The sequence below is a fragment of the Balaenoptera physalus genome (genome assembly GCF_965194825.1).
Source record: "Balaenoptera physalus genome assembly, contig: HAP1_SCAFFOLD_624, whole genome shotgun sequence".
Classification (NCBI taxonomy): domain Eukaryota; kingdom Metazoa; phylum Chordata; class Mammalia; order Artiodactyla; family Balaenopteridae; genus Balaenoptera; species Balaenoptera physalus.
The window spans coordinates 532,212-552,207 of record NW_028126124.1 but is presented as its reverse complement, the minus strand read 5'-3'; the positions used below and the strand labels follow the sequence as shown (position 1 = coordinate 552,207).

The 19,996-nt window shown below is 53.5% G+C and overlaps 1 protein-coding gene across 1 annotated transcript in view; it reads right to left on the bottom strand.

Moving 5' to 3' along the window:
• LOC309653589 (putative hydrolase PNKD) overlaps nt 1-19,996 on the bottom strand; it is a gene marked incomplete at its 5' end in the record, with an annotated part of 40,422 nt that overhangs the window by 2,035 nt on the left and 18,391 nt on the right. Inside the window, 7 exons of the mRNA XM_082478485.1 lie at nt 128-243; nt 1,338-1,424; nt 2,147-2,310; nt 2,682-2,774; nt 3,487-3,545; nt 4,194-4,306; nt 4,440-4,555. Coding sequence (XP_082334611.1) covers nt 128-243; nt 1,338-1,424; nt 2,147-2,310; nt 2,682-2,774; nt 3,487-3,545; nt 4,194-4,306; nt 4,440-4,555 — 748 coding nt within the window. The remainder of the gene's footprint in view (nt 1-127; nt 244-1,337; nt 1,425-2,146; nt 2,311-2,681; nt 2,775-3,486; nt 3,546-4,193; nt 4,307-4,439; nt 4,556-19,996) is intronic.

The window sequence follows — 19,996 nt, the reverse complement described above, 5'->3', positions numbered from 1 at the left end:
ACTGGAAGGCCCTTGTGCCAAATATGTCAGAGCTCTGGAGAGGGCCCTGCAGGGCCCTGCACGGCCCGCAGGGATGAGACCTCTCTCAGGAGTGCCCTCGGCCCCTCCTGGACCCCAAGCCCCGCACCGTGCTCCTGCGTTCCATCCGCTGCCTCTGCACCCACTGCATCTTCCTCTCCCGGGCCAGGTTCTCGGGCTCCACCACGCCTGCAAAGCCCAGGTTCTCCTCCGCATACTCATGGCCTAGGGATGGCCATCGGGGTCAAGACACAGGGCCGAGTGAGATGGGTGGTACGGTCAGAAAAAGTCCTCCCCACCCACAGGCCTATGGGTACCTGACGACTGGGGAGGAGGGGCAATGCTTCCAGAAAAGCCCTGACCACATGGAGCTGTTTCTCTAAATGTGGGCACAAGTCAGCCACGAGTGAAGAGGCAGAAGCAGTTCAGGGGGGAAAACCACCAGACCTGGAGCCAGAAGACCTGCATTCTAGCCCATCTGGCTCTGCCCAGCTGTGCGACCTCAGTCAAGTCATGGCACTTCTCTGAGCCACAATGTTCTCCTTTGGCAAGTGGGGAAAATAATAATGCCACTATAAAATGATGTGTTCCTGGTGCCTGGAGCAGGGCCTGGTACACGTTAGGTGCTCAATAAAGTATTTGTCGAATGAATGAATGGATGCATATATGTTCTGAGGATTAACTGAGATATGAGTAAATGTGTTGTAGAAACTATGGATATGCAATGTACACATGCACGTACGTATGGATGGATGGATATTCCATGTACGTGCATATGGATGATGGACGTGCAGCGTGTGGATGATGGACGTGCAGCGTGTGGATGATGGACGGGCAGCGTGTGGATGATGGACGGGCAGCGTGTGGATGATGGACGTGCAGCGTGTGGATGATGGACGTGCAGCGTGTGGATGATGGACGTGCAGCGTGTGGATGATGGACGTGCAGCGTGTGGATGATGGACGTGCAGCGTGTGGATGATGGATGCAGGCAATGATCCACGCAGAGTGGATTTAAGGCCCCTCCTTGCTCATTAAGCAAAGGCAATTTTCTGTTCTAGGCTCTGGCTATGAAAAATCAGCCATCTCCCAGGGATGCTCTGGGGCCTACAGGGCTCCCAAGAGACTGTGGGCTGGTTGCCAGGGAAGCAGAGGCCTTACAGAGCCAGTTCTGCAAACAGAAGGGAGCTCTGCCCCCACTGCGGGAGTTGGCTCCCAGGAGCCACCAGAGGTGGAGCTGTGTCCCCTCTGGGCCAGGAGCTGAGTCGGCTTGGACTCTGGGGGTGTGAGGGGCTAGGAGGAGAGGGAGGGGCACCTCACCAGGCCACAGTAGAGTGTCGTCCCCCAGCCCCAGCACGGTGTCCAGTGAGCTCAGCATGGTCTCTGCGGTGCCCTCAAAGGTCCGTCCTGGTAGGGTCAGAAGGTATGTGTAAGGTACAAGAACCACACAGCACGGTAAGGTACATGAAAAGGGTGGGGACCAGCTTGTACAGCTGGGGCTGGCCACCAGCCCTCAGCCGTGCCCCTGCCATGCCCACTTCCCTGGCATCTACTCCTTCCCTCCCTCTGCGAGCTGGGCCCAAATATTCAACCGCAACCGAGCCCATTTGAAGGCCTCCATTGCACATATTGACATGTGGATAGAGAGGGGGTGCAGAACCTTCAGGCTGAGTTCTGTGGCTCCAAGCCCACTCGATACAGGGTTGCTCTTTTCCACAGAGCACTTCTTTCTTTGCCTGTGCTGTCTTTGGCACTCCATGCACCTTGGGACCTGTGATCCTCCCACCCACAGGATCACCTTCTCACTCAGGGGTTCTCAAGTTTTTGTAACTAGTCTTGCCAGTCACTGTATCAGAGAACCAGGCTCCACCCAGTGGAAACAAACACCCTTCGAGGTCTCTACTCAGTTACAGGCATCGTCTCATTCTGTCCAACCCCCGCGGGAAGTCATGAGGATATAAAAGAAAAATCGAGGTAACAAAGGTGGGAGTAACTGCCGAGGCAACATGTGTACTGAAACCAATGTTTTCATGCATTGCGTGGAGCTGTGGCTGTCCTTGGGCCCCTGCCCTGGCCTCTCTCCCTCCCGCTTGTCCCCCCTCCTCCCTCTTCCCTTTTGGGGGACTCACCACAGCCAGAGAGGAAGAGCAGGTCCCCTGAGAAGAGGCAGGAGGGACCCTTATATGGCGCCCCATCCAGCAGGTAGACCAGATGGCCTTGTGTGTGGCCAGGGGTGGCCAGAGCCTGGATCTGAAGCCGTCCCACACTAACCACATCTTGATGACACAGGGGACTGAGAAGTGAGGCAATAGTGGAGAGAAGGCACTAGAGCTTGTGCCATGCTTATCCTGCCTCCCCCGCCCTGCCCAGGCCCAAGGGAATGGGTGATGTACAGGAGGGGGGCTTCCCCACCAGAGAGAAGGCACCCCCAGTGCCCAGGGCTTCAGATCCAAGCCCTCCAGCTTCCTCTTTTGGGGACTATGGCTGGATCAGTTGGGGGATGGGCAGTGGCAGTCTTCAGATGGGCTGTGATCTACTCTCTAAGGGCCAGGAAGGGCATCAGCAAAGATCCACCTGCTGATACCCCTGAAACATGTGACTAAAGGATGGAGGGTGAGGGGAAGGGCCCACAAGGGCCATCCCATCCCTGGGTCAGGGACTTACTGGGTGAGGTAGGGGATGCCGTCCTGAGGGCTCCCATACACCCGACAGTCCTGGTGCCGCCGGCTGAGGTCACGGTTCCCTCCACTGTGGTCCCTGTAGGATGGCACAGACTGGCAGGGCCTTTAAGGGGCAACTGTACTGGGCCTCCTGCCTCCTTCTTCCCCAAGCACCTCCAGGCCTCTGAGCCCTGGGACTCCTGGCTTCTGGACTGAACCAAGCTGTCCACACCTCTTCTGGCCTTTGTTCAAGCTGTCCTCTTGCCCAGAATGTTGTCCCAACAACTCGCCACCCCTCCCCGCATCACCAACTAATGCCAACTGATCTTCTGAACTCTCAGCTCCAGGGTCATCAGCCTCTAATTCCTCCACGTGGATCCGATCACACCCTCCCTGGCGCCCCTGCCCCCATACCCTGTGCCAACTGTCACAGTTGTTATTGTTTGTCATCGTTGTACACTTTCATACGGGGCTGTCTCCCCTATTGGACTATAACCTCCTTGATGGAAGAGATCACAAGGTTTGCCCATGCCCGGCACACCTGCCCACACGGAATGGAAGGTAAATGCCTGCCCTGCCCTCCTCTGGCGCTTCAGAAGCCTGATAAGTAGAGCAGTGGGAGACCCGCCCCTCCCCCTCCCTCTCTGCTGGTGCCCCAGTGACTTCATGAGGACGGTGTCCACCCATCCTGACTTCTTGACTCTCAGCCCAGCCTGTTCTCATGGGACCCAGTCCTGGCAAGCCCAGCCGGGGCAGGGGCCGGCCAGGGAAGATGATCTGCACCCAGACCTCCCACCTCAGCCCCTTACCAGTGCTTGTGGGTGCAGAGAATGGCAACCAAGTTAACGCCCTCCTTTTCAATGGAAGCCTAGGGGAGAGAGGGGGCAGTGAGACTGAGGAGCAGGATGCGGAGGGAAACAGGGGCGTGGGTGCTGGATGGAGAGGAGAGAGGAGAGGAGAGCAGGGGAGGATGAGGGAGAAGGAGGCGATGAAGCCAGAGAATGAGAAGGGGGTGGGGAAGAGAGGGCCGGGTAAAGGGGGGCAGCTGAGCCCCAGCCTGGGCACAGGGGAGAGGGGGATTCGTGGAGGGGGTAGACACACAGACACACGCACACACAGATAAATAAGTAACAAGAGGGAATGATAAAGACGTCCAGACACGACAGACAGAGGCGAGGAGAGAAGAGCGAGGGTCAGAAAGGGGGCCACAGAGAGTGAGAGGCAGAAGGAAACTCCCTAGACCCACAGTCCTGGGTCAGCACCACTTGCCCTCTGGCTCTGATTCCCCCACTGCTGCCCTCCCCCTTTCCCCTGGCCATGCCCTGACACTGACCCCCTCCCCATGGTGTGTTTGTGGGGGTCTCTTTGTGTACATGTGTGTCAGCGTCTGTGTGTGAGTGCACATGGAGGGCGGCACATCCCATTGGCAGAGGGCAGGGTCAGCCTCTCTCTAGCAAGGAGAAGCTGCCAGTCCTCAAGGTGACCCCAGGTACCCCTGACCCCATCCCCCCCTCACCTGTACGGCCTGAGGGTCTGAAGGGTCCACAGCCACAGCCAGCCGGGCCTGGGTGTCGATGATGAGGTAGCTGTAGTTGTCTGAGAGGACGAGGATAGGAAGCCCCTTCACTCCTGGGGAACAAAGACGGGCTGTGGGCTGGGTGATGGGGCGGGGAGCCCAGCAGTCCGGGGTATGAGATGGGGAGTAGGCTGGGAGGGTGGCCACGGCTTGGGGCGATGCTGGCCCGGGGTGGCCAGAGCTCACCATTGAAGAGGAGGGGCTGGGTTCTGGAGTGGCCTTTGGGGTAGCGATTCCGAGCCCTGCGCAGCTGCTGGCGGTAGAAGAGGTACCCGAGCCAGGTGCGGGTGTACAGGCTGTACCTGCAGGACGGGACGTCTGTGCTCAGCCCTGCCCCTCGAGCCCAGACCCTCCGTGAAGCCCAGGTCCCACGTCTCCACTCCCTCAGTCACCCCCTGAGTCAATGCAACTCCACCACCGCTTATCGTGTGCTGACTGTTTGCCCTGCTCAGTACTCAGGACAAGATGGAGAATGAGACAGAAACACCCCCAAGCTCACCAGGCGAGATGTGAGCTGAGGAATTCATAGAAGAGAACCGAGGGTGAGGGGTTTACTCAGTGAAAGGAGTATAGGAGTTAGGAAGCCGCAATGAGGTGGGAACAGTATTTCAGGAAGAGGAGCGGTGTGTCGCAGTCATGCCCGGGGCTTGCTGAAGACCAGATTCTTCAGCCCGATCCCAGCATTTGAGACTCAGCCAGTCTGCGGTGGAGCCCGGGAATTTGCATTTCTAACAAGCTCCAGCTGATGCTGCTGACCCAGGCACCACAACTCTGAGAACAACTGGGGGTAGAGGAAACAATAGGCCAAGGCCCAGAGGCAGCAGACAGCAGGGTTTACTTAGGGAAAGTGTAGAAGGTTCTGTTTGGCTGTTTGGTGGAGGAAGCAGGCAGTGGTGAGGCTGGATGAGCTGACCACACTCCCTCCCTCCACCTGCCCCCATTCCAGGCCATCCCAGGCTACACAGTGAAAAGGGGGCACGAGGAACAGAGGGGACTTGCGAGTGACAGAGTCCCCCAAATACAGGATGCCAGCACGCAGGGCTGGCTTCACAGGTGTGCGACCCGGCAGTCACATAATGCCCCACACTTGGTATGATGCTCTGCTGTTGCCATCCTGAAATTCTTAACTATTTTCTCTTTGAACTTGTGTCTTGTAAGTGAAGTCTGATGGGACAGTGGAACATGCATGCGAGCAGAGGTGATACACATAACATCACAGGACATGTGTCTGCTCCGTCCCTGCTGCCCCTCACACACCATGTTCGCAATGGCCACGAGCACAGAATTCTGGTGGACCCTCTATGTGTGGGAATTCAAGACCCAAAGTGAATACAGGTGAGTGTACATCTGTGACTGAGTAAAGGGTTGGGGGGGTGGGCACTGACTGGCCCGTAAGCCACACTTTGGGTTCAAACTAGAATTTGCTTGAAATGCATCAAGAAGGCAATGGTGTTCTAAGAAACACAAATGATCAAGGAACCCTACCACATCCTTTCTTATCATGTTACTTCCCTGTATGATCCCACCATTGATGCTGCAAATGATGCTGCTACGGAAGGAAAGGGAAAGAGGCAACCAACCTGTCCTTCTCCTTCCAGCCCTTCTCGCTCATCAGTAAGCTGAAAGCAGAGAGAGCAGGTAGAATGTGCACGTATCAAGAAGTGAAATAAAAACAGCTGAGTTAGTTCGGGGCCACATTTCCACCGTTCTGGTCAGAACATAACACATATCCACGTACAAGCTAAGAAATGTGAGTTATGTAGTTTCGGTGATCCCACAAGTGAGTTAAATGTTCTTATATTTGCATTTAAAAGTGGCACTGCATGATATATAATGAATGGCATAATTCATGCTAACAATTAAGATTTTAAGTATTCCTCTACTCAGAATGACATTAAGTAGCAAATTAAAAACATCACGGCAAGTCGGCAAGTCAGAGAGATCATAGAAGAAAGGAAAGGCTTTATATTTTAGTACCTTACGTGGCACCTCTTTCCTGCCTTTTGAGCAATAGCCTCCAAATTCCATTTTACACTGGGCGCTGCAGAGTATGAGCGGGAGTGGTCTCAGCCCCTCTGCTCTCGGGAAGGCTACTGAGGCTGGGGTGTGGCTGGGGTCGGTCAGTGCTCAGGGTTACACGGCAAGGCAGTCAGAAAAGGGGGTGGCGTTCTGGCTGATTAAGCCTGAGACAGAAAAGTTGAGGTGGGGATGTGGACAAAGGGCCCTAAATCCCTACAGAGGCTTACTGTGTCTGTGTCGGGGAGGCAGCAGGGGCAGGCGCTCTTCAGGCCCCTTTGGGAAGAGCAAGCTGACCTGTCTGCAAACAATTTGATCAAAACCAAGCATGTTTCCATGACAATTTGGTGGAAACAATTTAGCTGAAGGTGAATCATGGCTGTCCCAGCTCTGTGAGCCCATGCACTTGTATCAATTGGGAATCCAGACGCGCTGTGGAGGGGTTTTGCCATCCTTTTTTTTAAAAAATTAATTAATTTATTTTTGGCTGCGTTGGTTCCTCGTTGCTGCACGTGGGCTTTCTTTTAGTTGCGGCGAGCGGGGGCTGCTCTTCGTTGCAGTACGCAGGCTTCTCATCGCGGTGGCTTCTCTTGTCGCGGAGCACAGGCTCTAGGCACGTGGGCTTTAGTAGTTGTGGCGCATGGGCTCAGTAGTTGTGGCTCGTGGGCTCTAGAGCACAGGCTCAGTAGTTGTGGCGCATGGGCTTAGTTGCTCCACGACATGTGGGATCTTCCCAGACCAGGGCTTGAACCTGTGTCCTCTGCATTGGCAGGTGGATTCTTAACCACTGTGCCACCAGGGAAGCCCCTTGCCATCCTTTATGTGTCTTTATGTCTGTTTTTCGTAGGCCCTGTTTTTGTTTTATTTTTAAACCCATTTCGGCCACTTCCTACTTTCACTCATTCCACAGGATTTAGTGAGGCCTTGCTATTAGCCTGCTCTGGGCACACAGTGAGTAAGGCAGAGTCCCTGCCTTCTTGCAGCTTATATTCTAGTGGGACAGACAGGACAATAAACATACTGTCAAGTGAAGATGACAAAATAAACAAGGCAAGAGGATAGAGAATGAGGACAGGAGCTGCCATTCTAGATCTGGTAGTCAGTCATGGAAGGCCTCTTTGAGGAGGTGACATTTCCAAGAAGTAAGGGAAAGGCCATGTGAGACTCTGAGGAAGGGGCACCAAGAACAGGCAAGCGAGAGGTGCCAAACACCCGGAGCGGGGGTGAGAGCTGGTGGGAGCTGCTGATTCTCTCCTTTCTCCCTGCTGTGCTGCCGGACTAACAAAGACTTGGCACAGCAGAGATGCCCAGCCAGAGGGGATGTGTTGGAACAACCTAAATATCCTGGATTGGACTCCAGACCAGAAAAAGAATGTTAGGGGGACAGTGTGCAAAATTTCAGTAAAGTCTGGAGAGTGGTTACTAGTTTGTATGGACGTTGATTTCTTGGTTTTGATAACTATACCATGGCTATGAAAGATGTTAACATTCAGGGGAGCTGGGTGAGGGGTACACGGGAATTCTTTGTACGAATTTTGCAAATCTGAAATGATTTCAAAATGAAAATTTTAAAAATAATAAATAAGAAAATAAAATCACCCTTTCCTCTGTGCCCAGACACCACCCTGCATCCATGCCCGGAGTCCTGTTCCTGACTCTTCATTTCTTCCTACTTAGGCTTATGGAAACTGCAGGGGCTCTGGCAACAGAAAGGTCTGGGTTCCAGTCATGGCTTGGCCCATCCTTGGTCTGAGACCTTGGGCAAGTCAATGGTCTCACAGATCAGGCTTCTCATCTGTGTGAGGATTCAGTGACATAAAACAAGATGACAAATGCTAACATTCTCCAGGGCCTGACAGGTGGAAGGTGTTTAGCAACTGCTGTTTCCTTCCCAGATTCAGCCGGGCACCCCTCATAGCTGCTAGAACATGGCCGTCCATATCTGGGAGGGACTGGTAAATGTTCCCTGTCTTCCCTTATTGGATACTTATTATATGTGCTTTGTGCTCCAGGGAAGATGAAGATGCACAAGCGCAGGGACTGGGCACTAAGAAGCTGCAGTAAACAAGGCCCTGCTCTTTCATTGACTTTCTCCAGCAAATACTTACTGCACGTGCTGGACAGGGTGCAGATGGCAGAGAGCAAGACAGATGGCTCCCTGCCAACATAGCGAGAGGAGCAGCCAACAGACACCAAACCGGAAATCAAGACAATTGACATGCAAGCCGTTAACTGTCGTGGGAAAGGAAGATGGTCTTACTGTAGACAGGGTGGTCGGGGAAGGCCCCTTCTCTGAGGGCGACGCTTGAGCAGGGAACAGACAGATGAGGGAGACAGCAGTGCAGACTGTCTGGGGGGGGCGTAGCACCAGCGCCCTGGGGCAGGCACGAGTAGGGCACGTTCTAGGAGTTGCCAGGAGGCCTCGAAGTCTCTAGCCAGAGAAGGGGTCAGCAAGGTGCACAGGCGCCAGGCCACGGAGAGGAGGTGGAAAACTGCTGGTGGGTTTTAAAGTGGGGAAGCATGTGTTCTGACTTCCCTTTTTAAGAGCTCGCTCAGCTGCTGTGCAGAAGGTACAGTGAAAGGGAGCTGAGTGGAAGGTGGCAGGGGAACCGAGTCACTCAGTGGGGGAGATGACGAGGGCCTGGCCTAGAGGGGATGTTGGAGATGGAGAAGGGCGGGGATGGCTGCCAGACCCGAGGTCTGTGCTGGCCGGGGTGGCCCTTGTGGGCCTGAGGTCTGGATCGGTGCAGAGCAGGGGGAGGGGCCTGAGGACCTAGTGGCGCTGGGCCACTCTCTCCAGGCCTGGTCCTTCCCTGACAATGAATTTCTCACGACTCTCTCAAGTCCCTGAGCTCCGGCTCCTCCTCCATCAGCCGTTCGGCTGTGTCACAATCACCAGGGTCCATAACCATGCTTGTCAGCTCTTCCTCCTGCTGCCTCTCTTTCTGGGAAAGGCCCTGTCATCCTCCTAGTTACACAACTTGACCGCCCATCTAACCCTTTCCCCAGTGTAGGTGACCCAGACAGGATTCCTCTCAGTTTCGCTTTCCACCCACCTCCCCCGCATGGGCTCACCCCTGGGAACAGGCCCTAGAAGCTCTCAGTGAGGCCCTTACGAAAGCCTCCTTCATCCAGCTCTCTGCCCCTGAACCAAACTGCAAACCTCTGGCAAACGTTTAAGTTCCTAAAGCACCTCCTTTGACTGCACCCTGCTCCCGCTCAAAAGCCTTCAGTGGCTCCCCACTGCTGATGGGAGAGTGTCCAACCCCCAGTCAGGCCCTCTGTGGACTGGGAGGAGGCAAGTCTCTGCCGCCTCCTCCCGTACGGCCCAGTGAAAACCCCGTGTCCCAAGAGTGAACAATCAGACACCCCTAAACGTCTGTCAACAGCACAGTGGATAAATAAGTAGTGACCTGTTCAGACCATGGAAAACCATACATCCAGGAAAGCGAATGATCTAGAGCACCAACCCTCAGCCTGCACAAAGCTCAAGCACATAATATTGAGCTAACAGACATGCCACGGAGAAAACAGATAACCTGACAATATTTATCTAAAATGCCAAAGCATGCAGAACCATCGTTGGTATTGTTTAGGGATAGAGACGTATGTATCAATAGTAAAAGAATAAAGGCAGCTGAGGGGATAGTCAACACGCACATTAGCAGGGCTTCCTCGGGGGCAGGGAGAAGGTGGGTGGGGAGGTGGGCACGGGCTTCACAGCGTCTGTAATATTTTCTTTCTTAAGCTGGGAGGTGGGGGGATTGTTATACTATCTATCTTCTTCTGAATGCCTGAAACAACTCATTAAAATTTCAGAACTACAGTCCTGCCTGGCTCCCGCAGGTCTCAGCCTGGAATATCCTGCAGGCCTTTCTACTTACTAGAACCCTAAGCATCTTTCAGGGCTGGTCTCAAACCCAGCTCCTGATTGTCCCAGCAGAAAGCTGTCTTCCCCTGCTCCATCTGGGGCACTCAGCCTCTCCCTGTGCCTCCAGGGGCAGGTGAGCCCTGCAGTGGCTGGGCCTTATCAACTTCTACCCGGAGCCCTAATCAGCGCCGTGCAGGGGGCAGGCAGTCACCAGCCTGCTCCTCGTGGCTCCTCTGCACCCCTGTGGCTGCCCCCAGCTAGCCCAGCACAGAACTGGGACCCACAAAATGCTGGCTTAGTGACCAGAAAAGGCAGGGCAGGGCCAGGCGTGCAGGTATTAAAGTGACGGGCACAGGACTTCCCTGGTGGCGCAGTGGTTAAGAATCCGCCTGCCAATGCAGCCGACACGGGTTCGAGCCCTGGTCCGGGAAGATTCCACATGCTGTGGAGCAACTAAGCCCGTGCACCACAACTACTGAGCCTGTGCTCTAGAGCCTGCGATCCACAACTACTGAGCCCGTGTGCCTAGAGCCCGTGCTCCACAACAAGAAAAGCCACTGCAATGAGAAGCCGGCGCACCGCAACAAAGAGTAGCCCTCGCTCACCGCAACTAGAGAAAGCCCTCGCGCAGCAACAAAGACCCAACGCAGCCAGAAATAAAATAAATAAATAAAATTAAACAAACAAACAAACAAAAAAAACCCCAAGGGCTCCTCCTCTCTGAACGAGCATATGAGTCCAGGAAGTTCACGTGACTTACAAGATGACATTGACCTCCCCAGGGCCTGATGTGGAATTCAAACTCCCTGCAACGGGGTCCCCAAGCAGGGTCAGAATGTGCCAGAATGCGTCAGAAGGATCTGGGAGTGCTGGTGAAACAAAAAGATTCCAACATTTTCCTCTTTTGCTTACCCCCGCTCCGCCCCCCACCCCTCCTGGATTCTGATTCAGCAGTTCTGGGGCCCGGAACTACCCACTGTCGCCTCACCAAAAAGAAAAGAAAGTTTCCTAATTGGTCCTCTGGGACCCAGCTGGGAGACAGAAAAACCACTCTGCAGGGCGGGGCTGGGGTGGAGGCAGCAGGCCTGGGTCAGCCTTGAAGGTGCCTGAGGGCCCTCCCTGTGGGTCAGGGCTGCAGGACACAGCACCCGTCACCCCAGTGAGGGCCACAGGCATACCTTTCACTCCTCACCTCGCTGAACCAGAGTGTGGCGTCTTTGGTATCTGAGCCTGAACCTCCAGCCCGTGGGAGGCCACCAGGGACAGCTGGGGCAGTGAGACACAGCCCCTCCCCACCCCCTTCTTTTGACTGGCTGTGGAGAACACACAATGAAGCCCTTCTTCTCCCCCTCCTCCCTTGAGCAGGCTTGCCATCCTGGGCAGCTCTGAGAGAGGCCTGGGGGCTGTCTGTCCCAGCTAGGCCCTGGCCCCAGACTCTACCAGCTGGACGGCAAGCCCAGGCTGAGAGGCTTCTCTGGTCAGGGGGTGCTTTTGGCTTCTCCTCTCCTGTACCCCCGGGACCCAGGTTTTCCCAGGCTTTGCATCTGACCAGTGACAGGCAGTCTTTATGAAACCAAACCGGAAATGCCTGTCTGAGGGCTGAGGGACCTGGACAGCCACCAGGACACAGAGTCCTCCTGGAGCACAGCCTGCTCTGAGGCCCCTCAGGAACAAATTGAGCCACTAGCTGCTCTGTGCTTTCTCAAAGCTGAGGAAACTGAAGATAAGGAGATAGCTAAAAAGGCCCTCGAGAGTGAGAGTTTCCTGAAGCTGCCAGCAGGCCTTGGGGGGTAGGGGGACCATTTCCCCATGACCAGGAGAGGGGCAGTGCCTGCATCAGGTCAAGACACAGGCCTGAGCGGGAGACCACAGGGCCTGTGTCTATTGTCTCCATACCCATCCCGGGTATGGTCCTCTGCAGACTGCAGCCCTCTCCAGCCTTCACCGTCTTTCCCAGGGGGGAGGAAGAGTGGCTGCTGAGGGCTCTTGGGGAGGACCAGAGACACAGGCATTGCTGGCGGCCTCTTTGGCGAATCTCGGTCCTGGGCAGGAGGCCTGGACTATTTCTGTCTCCTTGCCTGAAATCCCAGGCCACCTGCCCAGACAAGGCCCCTGGGGTTTGTTTGGTTTGGTCTGTTCTTTTGGGCTCCCCCTCCCCACTCCCCCCACCCCCCTCACCCTAATCCCAGGCCCTCTTGATTCAGTCTCGCTCCCTGGGCTAGGCCTGTGGGAGTCCAGTGGGGAAATCACACCTCTGAACACCTAATGCAAGAATGAGCAAGAATATGCAATGAAGGCTCTAGGAGGGAAGACAGTGCCAGGGGTCACTGGAGGCAGAGATGAATTTTGACTGGGGAGGCTGGGCAGGCTTCGTAGAGGAGATGGCACTTGGGCCAAGCTATTTATTCATTTAAAAGCCCTTTAACATGGGGATATATGTATATGTATAGCTGATTCACTTTGTTATAAAGCAGAAACTAACACACCATTGTAAAGCAATTATACTCCAATAAAGATGTTTAAAAAAAAAAAGCGCCGTTTAACAAGGGCCAGCTCTGTGCCGGGCAGTGTTCTGGAAGCTGGGATACAGTAGTGAAAGAAGTTTCTTCCTTCATGTGGTTCATATTCAGGCTGGGAAAGAAAACCAATAAACAATAGGCAAGTCGATATATAGGATGTCATGTGGTGATATGTACTACGGAGAATAACCTAGCAGCGTAGAGTAACAGAGTGCAGGCATGGGGGCCTTGTTATTTTTACACAGGGTGGTCGGGGTAGGCCTCTTGAATAAGGTGACATTTGAGCAGAGACCTGAAGGAAGAGAGGCACAGCCATGTGGCCATCTGGGGGAAGAAAGTTCTAGTGAGAGAGAACAGCGACAGAAGGTCTTGGAGGTCAGACTGTCTCAGAGTGTTTGAGGAACAACAAAGTGGCCTGTGTGGCCGAAGCCCAATGAGCAAGGTGAGGAGCATTCCAAAAACAAGTGAGGTTGGGGATCGGCAGGCCACTCAGGGCCTTGGAGCCATTCTGGAGGGATCTAAGCAGGGAAGTGACACACTTCTGACTTCAGTCTTAACAGTTTCATCCTGGTTGCTGTGCTGAGAGTGCTTTGAGGGTACAAAGGCTGAAGGGAGCTGTCAATTTAGGAGATCAGGTGAGAGGTGACCACAGGTTGGCCCAGGGTTGTAGCAGTGGAGGTGGGTTAAGTGCTCAGATTTTGGATATATTTTGAAGATGAGCTTTGATGCAACAAAACTTGACGCAGGGAGGAAGGCCTGGCAGGCCCCAGACAGAAGTACAGCAAGAGCACAGGGCCTGGGGAAGATGGGATTGGGGAAGATGGGTCTGGAGGGGGTGTGGGAGAGCCTCTTTGGGTGAGGGGTGTGGACTCCATTCTGTAGGCAACGTGGCCTGGGGAAGGGGGCACTGGGAGCCATCCAGCCGAGGGGCCGCTGTAGATGGCGACACTGCAGCTCTCCAGGTCCCAAGGCCTGCAGAAAGGAAAAGGACCTTCCCTGCTCCCCTCCTGCAGGCTGTGCTGTGGATGGCCCAGACCACTGCCTCTATGTGGCCTTTCCTCGGGCCACGAGCAGGTGGGTCATTCACTCAAGGGTCCTCAGCTCAGGACCTTTGCCACCCTTTGAAATCAAGCCAGTGGTCCTCACTGGCCCCAGAGAAGGGCTTTCCTCTTTCAGAAGTGGAGCAAGCAAGGTTTGTCCTGGGACAGCTGGTTTCACTTGGGTCAGGAGGTTCAAGAAAGATCCTCTATGCTTAGGAATGAAGAGGGCACTTGGTCAAGGAGAGTGGGAAGGCTTTGTCAGCTAGGGCTGTCCATCCGCAGAGGCCAGGCGCTTTCCACTTTCTCAGACATTCTCAAGACATTCCCAGCCTAATTCCCCATTCACCCCCCTCCCCTCCCCACCCCCTGCAGACAGGATCTGCTCAGGGGCCCTTTCTCTACTCAAACCTCCTCAACTACCACTGAGAAGGCAAAGGGGCAAAAGGGAAACTGAGGCATGAAGCAGGAGGCACACATAGGGGAGCACACACTCCGGATCCCAGCCTCCTCAGGCACACCCTGTTCCTCCTGGGGGAAACTGTCATGCCCTGCCTCCTGCCACTTAGGGTCCCTTTTCACATGCTCCTCTCCCCGACTCCTTGAGAACGGCGACCGGACTCTGCTCATATCAGTGATCCCACAGTCTCGACCCAGGGCAGTTAGGGGGGGGTCACTGAACGAATGAAGGGATGTGGGATTTCCTGATGGGTACATGGGCAGGATAGACTTGGAAGACAGGAGTAGAAGCATGTAAGGAAGCGCCAAAAAAAAAAAAAAAAAAGTGAGGGACTTCCCTGGTGGTCCAGTGGTTAAGACTCCATGCCTCGGGCTTCCCTGGCGGCGCAGTGGTTAAGAATCCACCAGCCAATGCAGGAGACACGGGTTCAAGCCCTGGTCCGGGAAGATCCCACATGCCGCGGAGCAATTAAGCCCGTGCGCCACAACTACCGAGCCTGTGTGCCACAACTACTGAGGCTGTGTGCCACAACTACTGAAGTCCGCGCACCCTGGAGCCCATGCTCCGCAACAAGAGAAGCCACCGCAATGAGAGCCCCGTGAACCACAACGAAGAGTAGCCCCCAGCTCTCCGCAACTAGAGAAAGCCCGTGCGCAGCAAGGAAGACCCAACGCAGCCAAAAATAAATAAACAAGTAAATACATTTATAAAAGAAAAAAAAAGACTCCGTGCCTCCACTGCAGGGGGCACCGGTTCGATCCTTGGTCAGGTAACTAAGATCCCACGTGCCGCATGGTGCAGCCAAAAAAAAAACAAAAGGAAGTTGACAAGCTATCTGGGCGCCTATTTAAAAAAAAACAAAGGAAGCTCCAGAAGGAGCCATGGCCCACCGCCATGTATCCTCCCTCCCACCCATCCCTCATGCTATAGAATGAGCAATTGCTAACATTTCCTGAGCACTTACTACAAGCCAGGCCCTATGTAGAATTTCATTTGATCCTCACAGGAGCGCTGTGAGATAGGCACTATCACCAGGCCCGTTTACAGATGCAAACAACTGAGGCACAGAGAGGCTGAGTTATTTGTCCAAGGTCACGTGGCTACTAAGGCACAAAAGCTAGGATTCAAAAGCAGATTGTCTGTCCCCACATGCTATATGCTTAACTACTACACGCTGCCTCCCAGGCCCCGCAGAGTCCCAAATGTGTGTGTCTGCCTCAGGCTAGCCCAAATCAACCCTGCATTGCGCCCAGTTATCCCCATCCCAAGACAATGGTGGTTATGTTTGAGGAAAGCCCTTAATAACTCTGTCAAACACCAGTGAGTATTGTTATTAATGATAACATCAACAACGACTCCTCTCCCAGCCATTGCTTCCTATCTCCATCATCCACTTTCCAGCCTCCAGTAGAATCCTCTACTTGTGGTCCTCTCAGCCACACATTTAGGGTGGAGTGTGCCCATGCGCTCTGCCCCTCCCATCATGTCCTGACCCATCCTGTCCCCCTCCCTCTCCATCCTTCCTGGAGGCACCCTCACAGCATTGACACCTGCCCATTTCCCTCAGACCGTTTCCTGCTAACACCCCCTGTCCCTCCCAGCAGCCAGTGGCTTCTCCCCCAAGGGACTGGACTGATTGTTTCCCAGACCCTGGAGGGGCAGGATCTGGGATTCTGATTCCAGGCACGCCCTTCTGCTCTGCAAATCTGGGGAGTTGGTTCCAAGGCAACCTTGAAATCCAGCCACAGGAAAGCCCACAGAATACTGAATTCCAAAGAAGCTCTCTGAGAATTCCAAGTTTGAGGATTTGGAAACTCCCAGACCCCAAGTTCTAGGAATAGCCAAACCCTCAGGATTCTGAGGTGGCGACCTTGGGAATTTTGATCTCAGGACTTCTGATTCCAGTCTCTTGTGGAACCTTTATTTTTCACTTCCTCAGGCCATTTGTGTGATTTCAATGTTACCAATTTTGAAAGCTGGAAGTAGATTTTAAAATCCCTCCCCAAATAGAGCAATAAAATTTCTATAAATGTTGTAAGGAGAAATTTTTTTTTAATCCTAAATATGCAGATATTTGAATATTTGTAAATCTCATTATTTTAATGCAGAGCAGTGGTGACTTAGTCGGAGCATCATTGAGAATGTGACCAATGTTTGGGCTATTAGAGATGCGAATGCCCCAAAAGGCACATGTGCAAGATTCCCCCCCAACCTATGTTTTTCCAGTTTTCCCCCCACTGGGCCCTTATATCTCTTTGTCTTAGAGTGAGTGTGAGCACAATCCTAGGGGTGAAGCTTCTGGGATATCTGGGGTGGTCGGGGAGGAGGGGTGAATTGTACAATGTCTTCTCTGAAACTCAGGAAATTCCCGGCTTAGGTCCTCCCCCGAGCCTGGCCTGGGGCCAGGGCTCCCATAGTTCCCAGGCCCAACATCACTGTCCTTCAACTGGGGCCTGAGGTCCTGCCCCCTGGCCCTGATGGTAATGGGAAGGGGATAGAGACCCTAGGAAGCCTTCCTCTTGTGGCTCCTTCGCTGCCTCTTAGTGTTTCTGTGGCAGAACAGGGCTGGTCGCCAACCTTGCTTGGCCCAGGAAGGAGTCGAAGTAGCTGGAAGGGAAGAATGAGGACTGGGGTGGGAGTGGGGGGTGGTCAGAAAGGAAAAAGTCATTGGAGGTCAGTGAACCAGCAACAAGTCAGGCTGAGTGATTAGGGTCGGATTTCACAGCCTGAGGCTTATGACTGGGGCCAGGATTGGTGGGGGAGGGGACTGAAGGAAAGGGACAGACTGACCTACAGAGTTGGGACTCTCTGTTGGGACAGAAGAGCTTACATTGAATGGTAGGGAATTGAGCGATGGGGAGGGGGACAGGGACACATGGAAGGGGTTAGCGGTTTCACGTGAGACTTGGACGGTCTGAGACATGCCTTCTCACCAGCACCTGCCACTGGAGGAACTTGCGGGGGTGGCGGGAGCCCGGGCTCCTGCACCTGCTCTCTTTTTCCAGCTCCCTTGTCTCCAGCCCCTCATCTGGCTCTTTTCTCCAGATGTCCTCTCAACGCCCCCTTTCTCTGGCTACCCTGGCCTGCTCCCCACACCCCCCCACCCCCGCCGCAAACTGCTTTCCCCAGCCCAGCCCAATTTTCCACCCCCAACTTCTCTTCCTCAGTCCCCCCAGATCAGTGGCTTCTCCAGCCTGCCTCTCCGATCGCTCTTCTCTGGCCCTGGATCCCCTAGCCCTAGCCCCGTCAGAACCCCTAAACCCTGTGGTGCTATAAAGAAATCGAACAGAAGGGGCAATGATATGGAGGACAGAGAGGGCCAATTTAGATGGGGGAGGGCCTCCCTGAGCAGGTGACATGTAAGCCATGCCCTGAAGGATAAGAAGAGGCCACAGAGGCTGAGGGAGTGATTCGACCAAGATTATACAGCAATGGATGGCAGAGGCAGGACTAGGACCCAAGGTATCCCAAGACCAGTGGGGTTTCCACATCATTAACCACCGCCCCTCCACACCATGCTGCCTTACCAATGAGTTCTAGAAGTTGTTAAGGTCAGTGGGTTGGAAGGAATTGTAAAGACAGGTGTGGTGACATCTACAGATTTGGGCAAACCGGAGCTAAGGTTGGGCTCTTTCTGGCTCCAGCTCTAGCCCTAGCCCAGCACAGGGAGGGAAAGAAATCTGCAAACAGTGAAGGTAGCTATCTCCCCAGCGGGGAGATAGTTGGGGAGGGAAGCAGGGGAGGCACTGCTCTTGTTTTCTTCTCTTGCTTTTTGGGCTTCGGCCTGTGCTCTGGCCTGAGAGAGGCTAGATAACCTGACCCCCAAATCACACTTTTTCTCTCCCTCTGATGTACCCTTATTAGATAGCTGAATCTAAAGACTGAGTCCCCAGTGTGGAGAGTATAGAGGTATAGGATCATTACACACAATGAACTGGAGGCCTCATTCCTCCCCCCGCCCCAAAAAAGCCAAGAGATGGGTTAAATTATCCCAATTGAATTGTAATCCCAACACCGAATCCTTGGTTTCATTCAGTAACCCCAGACATGAAGTTTCTCTTATGTGGATACATCTTAAAGGCCGGAGCTATAGCCTGCTCCCTCCCTGTCTCCTTACCCACAATTCAGCTTCTTCTCAGTGTCTGGCACATAAAAGGCTCTCAATAAACAAAAATCAGATAGAATTGAATTAAACCCCTGTGTATGCCGCAAAAGAGGCGGGAGTGAGAAGACTGACAAGCTAGTTTGTAGAAGGCCCTTCCGGGCCAAGGGAGCTTGCATGTCTCTAAATCCGTGTCTATACATGCAAAGTGAAGAATTACAGAACCTCATCAAAAGTCACTGTGAACACACTTTTCTGCAGGTAAGGCTGTGCCAGGCATTATATTGAGAAATTAAAACACAGTCCCTGTCATCTGAAACAGGAAATGCAGGCTCAAGCATGAGCCTGCAGAGATACAGAGACGACTGAATCCTAAATCTAATCTCATGCTACACACACATTTACAAGATTATAGCTAATCATCCAAGATACATTTTAGGAAATGCAGGGAGCTGGACAAGGCTGGGGATAAGGAATGAGAGTGGGTGTTTTGGGGGACTCATGCAGGGCTAGGAAGCCACCCTCCCCTCCCCCGGCCTGTTCTGGAAGACTTCCAGAACGAATCTGCTCCAAATCTGCTTTGGTTTCACCTCCTCTCCCATGAGAATCTTCTACCCCAGCCAGATTGATGCTTCATTATTCACCCCCTCCTACACTTTATACCTGATAATACCTCATTGCTTGCAGACATTTGGCTTGGGGGGCACTGTCAAGGTTAAGGTCTGCCTCTGTTTGGCAGATCTTTTACTTTGCTGAGATCTCCTCTCATTATCCACAGTTGTTATTGGAAACCTCAGGCCCAGCTCCAATTCCTTTGCTTTCAACCAATATGCTTTTTAGGGTAAATAATTTCTGTGCCCACCCACCCCTCTACCCCTTTTCTCACTCTATATAAGCAAACTCGAGTACCTCCTTGCCTAAAAAACTTCTCTTGGGGCTTCCCTCGTGGTGCAGTGGTTAAGAATCTGCCTGCCAACGCAGGGGACAAGGGTTCAAGCCCTGGTCCGGGAAAATCCCACATGCCACGGAGTAGCTAGACGCCTGTGCCACAACTACTGAGCCTGCGCTCTAGAGCCCGCGAGCCACAACTACTGTGCTCACGTGCCACAGCTACTGAAGCCCACGCACCTAGAGCCCGTGCTCCGCAACAAGAGAAGCCACCGCAATGAGAAGCCCGTGCACCACAACAAAGAGTAGCCCCCGCTCGCTGCAACTAGAGAAAGCCCACACGCAACAACGAAGACCCAACGCAGCCAAAAATAAAATAAAGAAATTAAAACAAAACAAACTTCTCTTGACCTTGGGTCCCTATCTAGATTCTGTTCTGCCTTTATCTTAACACAACCTAGTTTCCTGAAAGACTGTTTCCGTGGGTGTGGTAGACTGATTGCATTTCGGTTCTCAATTCTTCATCTCTCCCTGAAAACACACCCTTCACCATGTGACTATGCACCATCTCCATGGAGGTGAAATATTTCTCCCACACCACTGATGTTGGGCTTGACCTTGTGACTTGCTTTGGCCAATGGAATGATACAAGCAGAGGTCTTAAATGTGCTATTACAGTTGAACTTGGTCTCTGTAGCCATGCCTTTCACCATGAGAACATCCCTCGGGTAGTTAGTTGCTGGTTTAAGGAGAGTGAAAGACACATGGAAGTGACCTGATCCCACTCACAGCTTGGAAGCCAGCCCAGCCTAGATGAGCTGAAACTTAACCTGCCCACAGGGGCACGAAT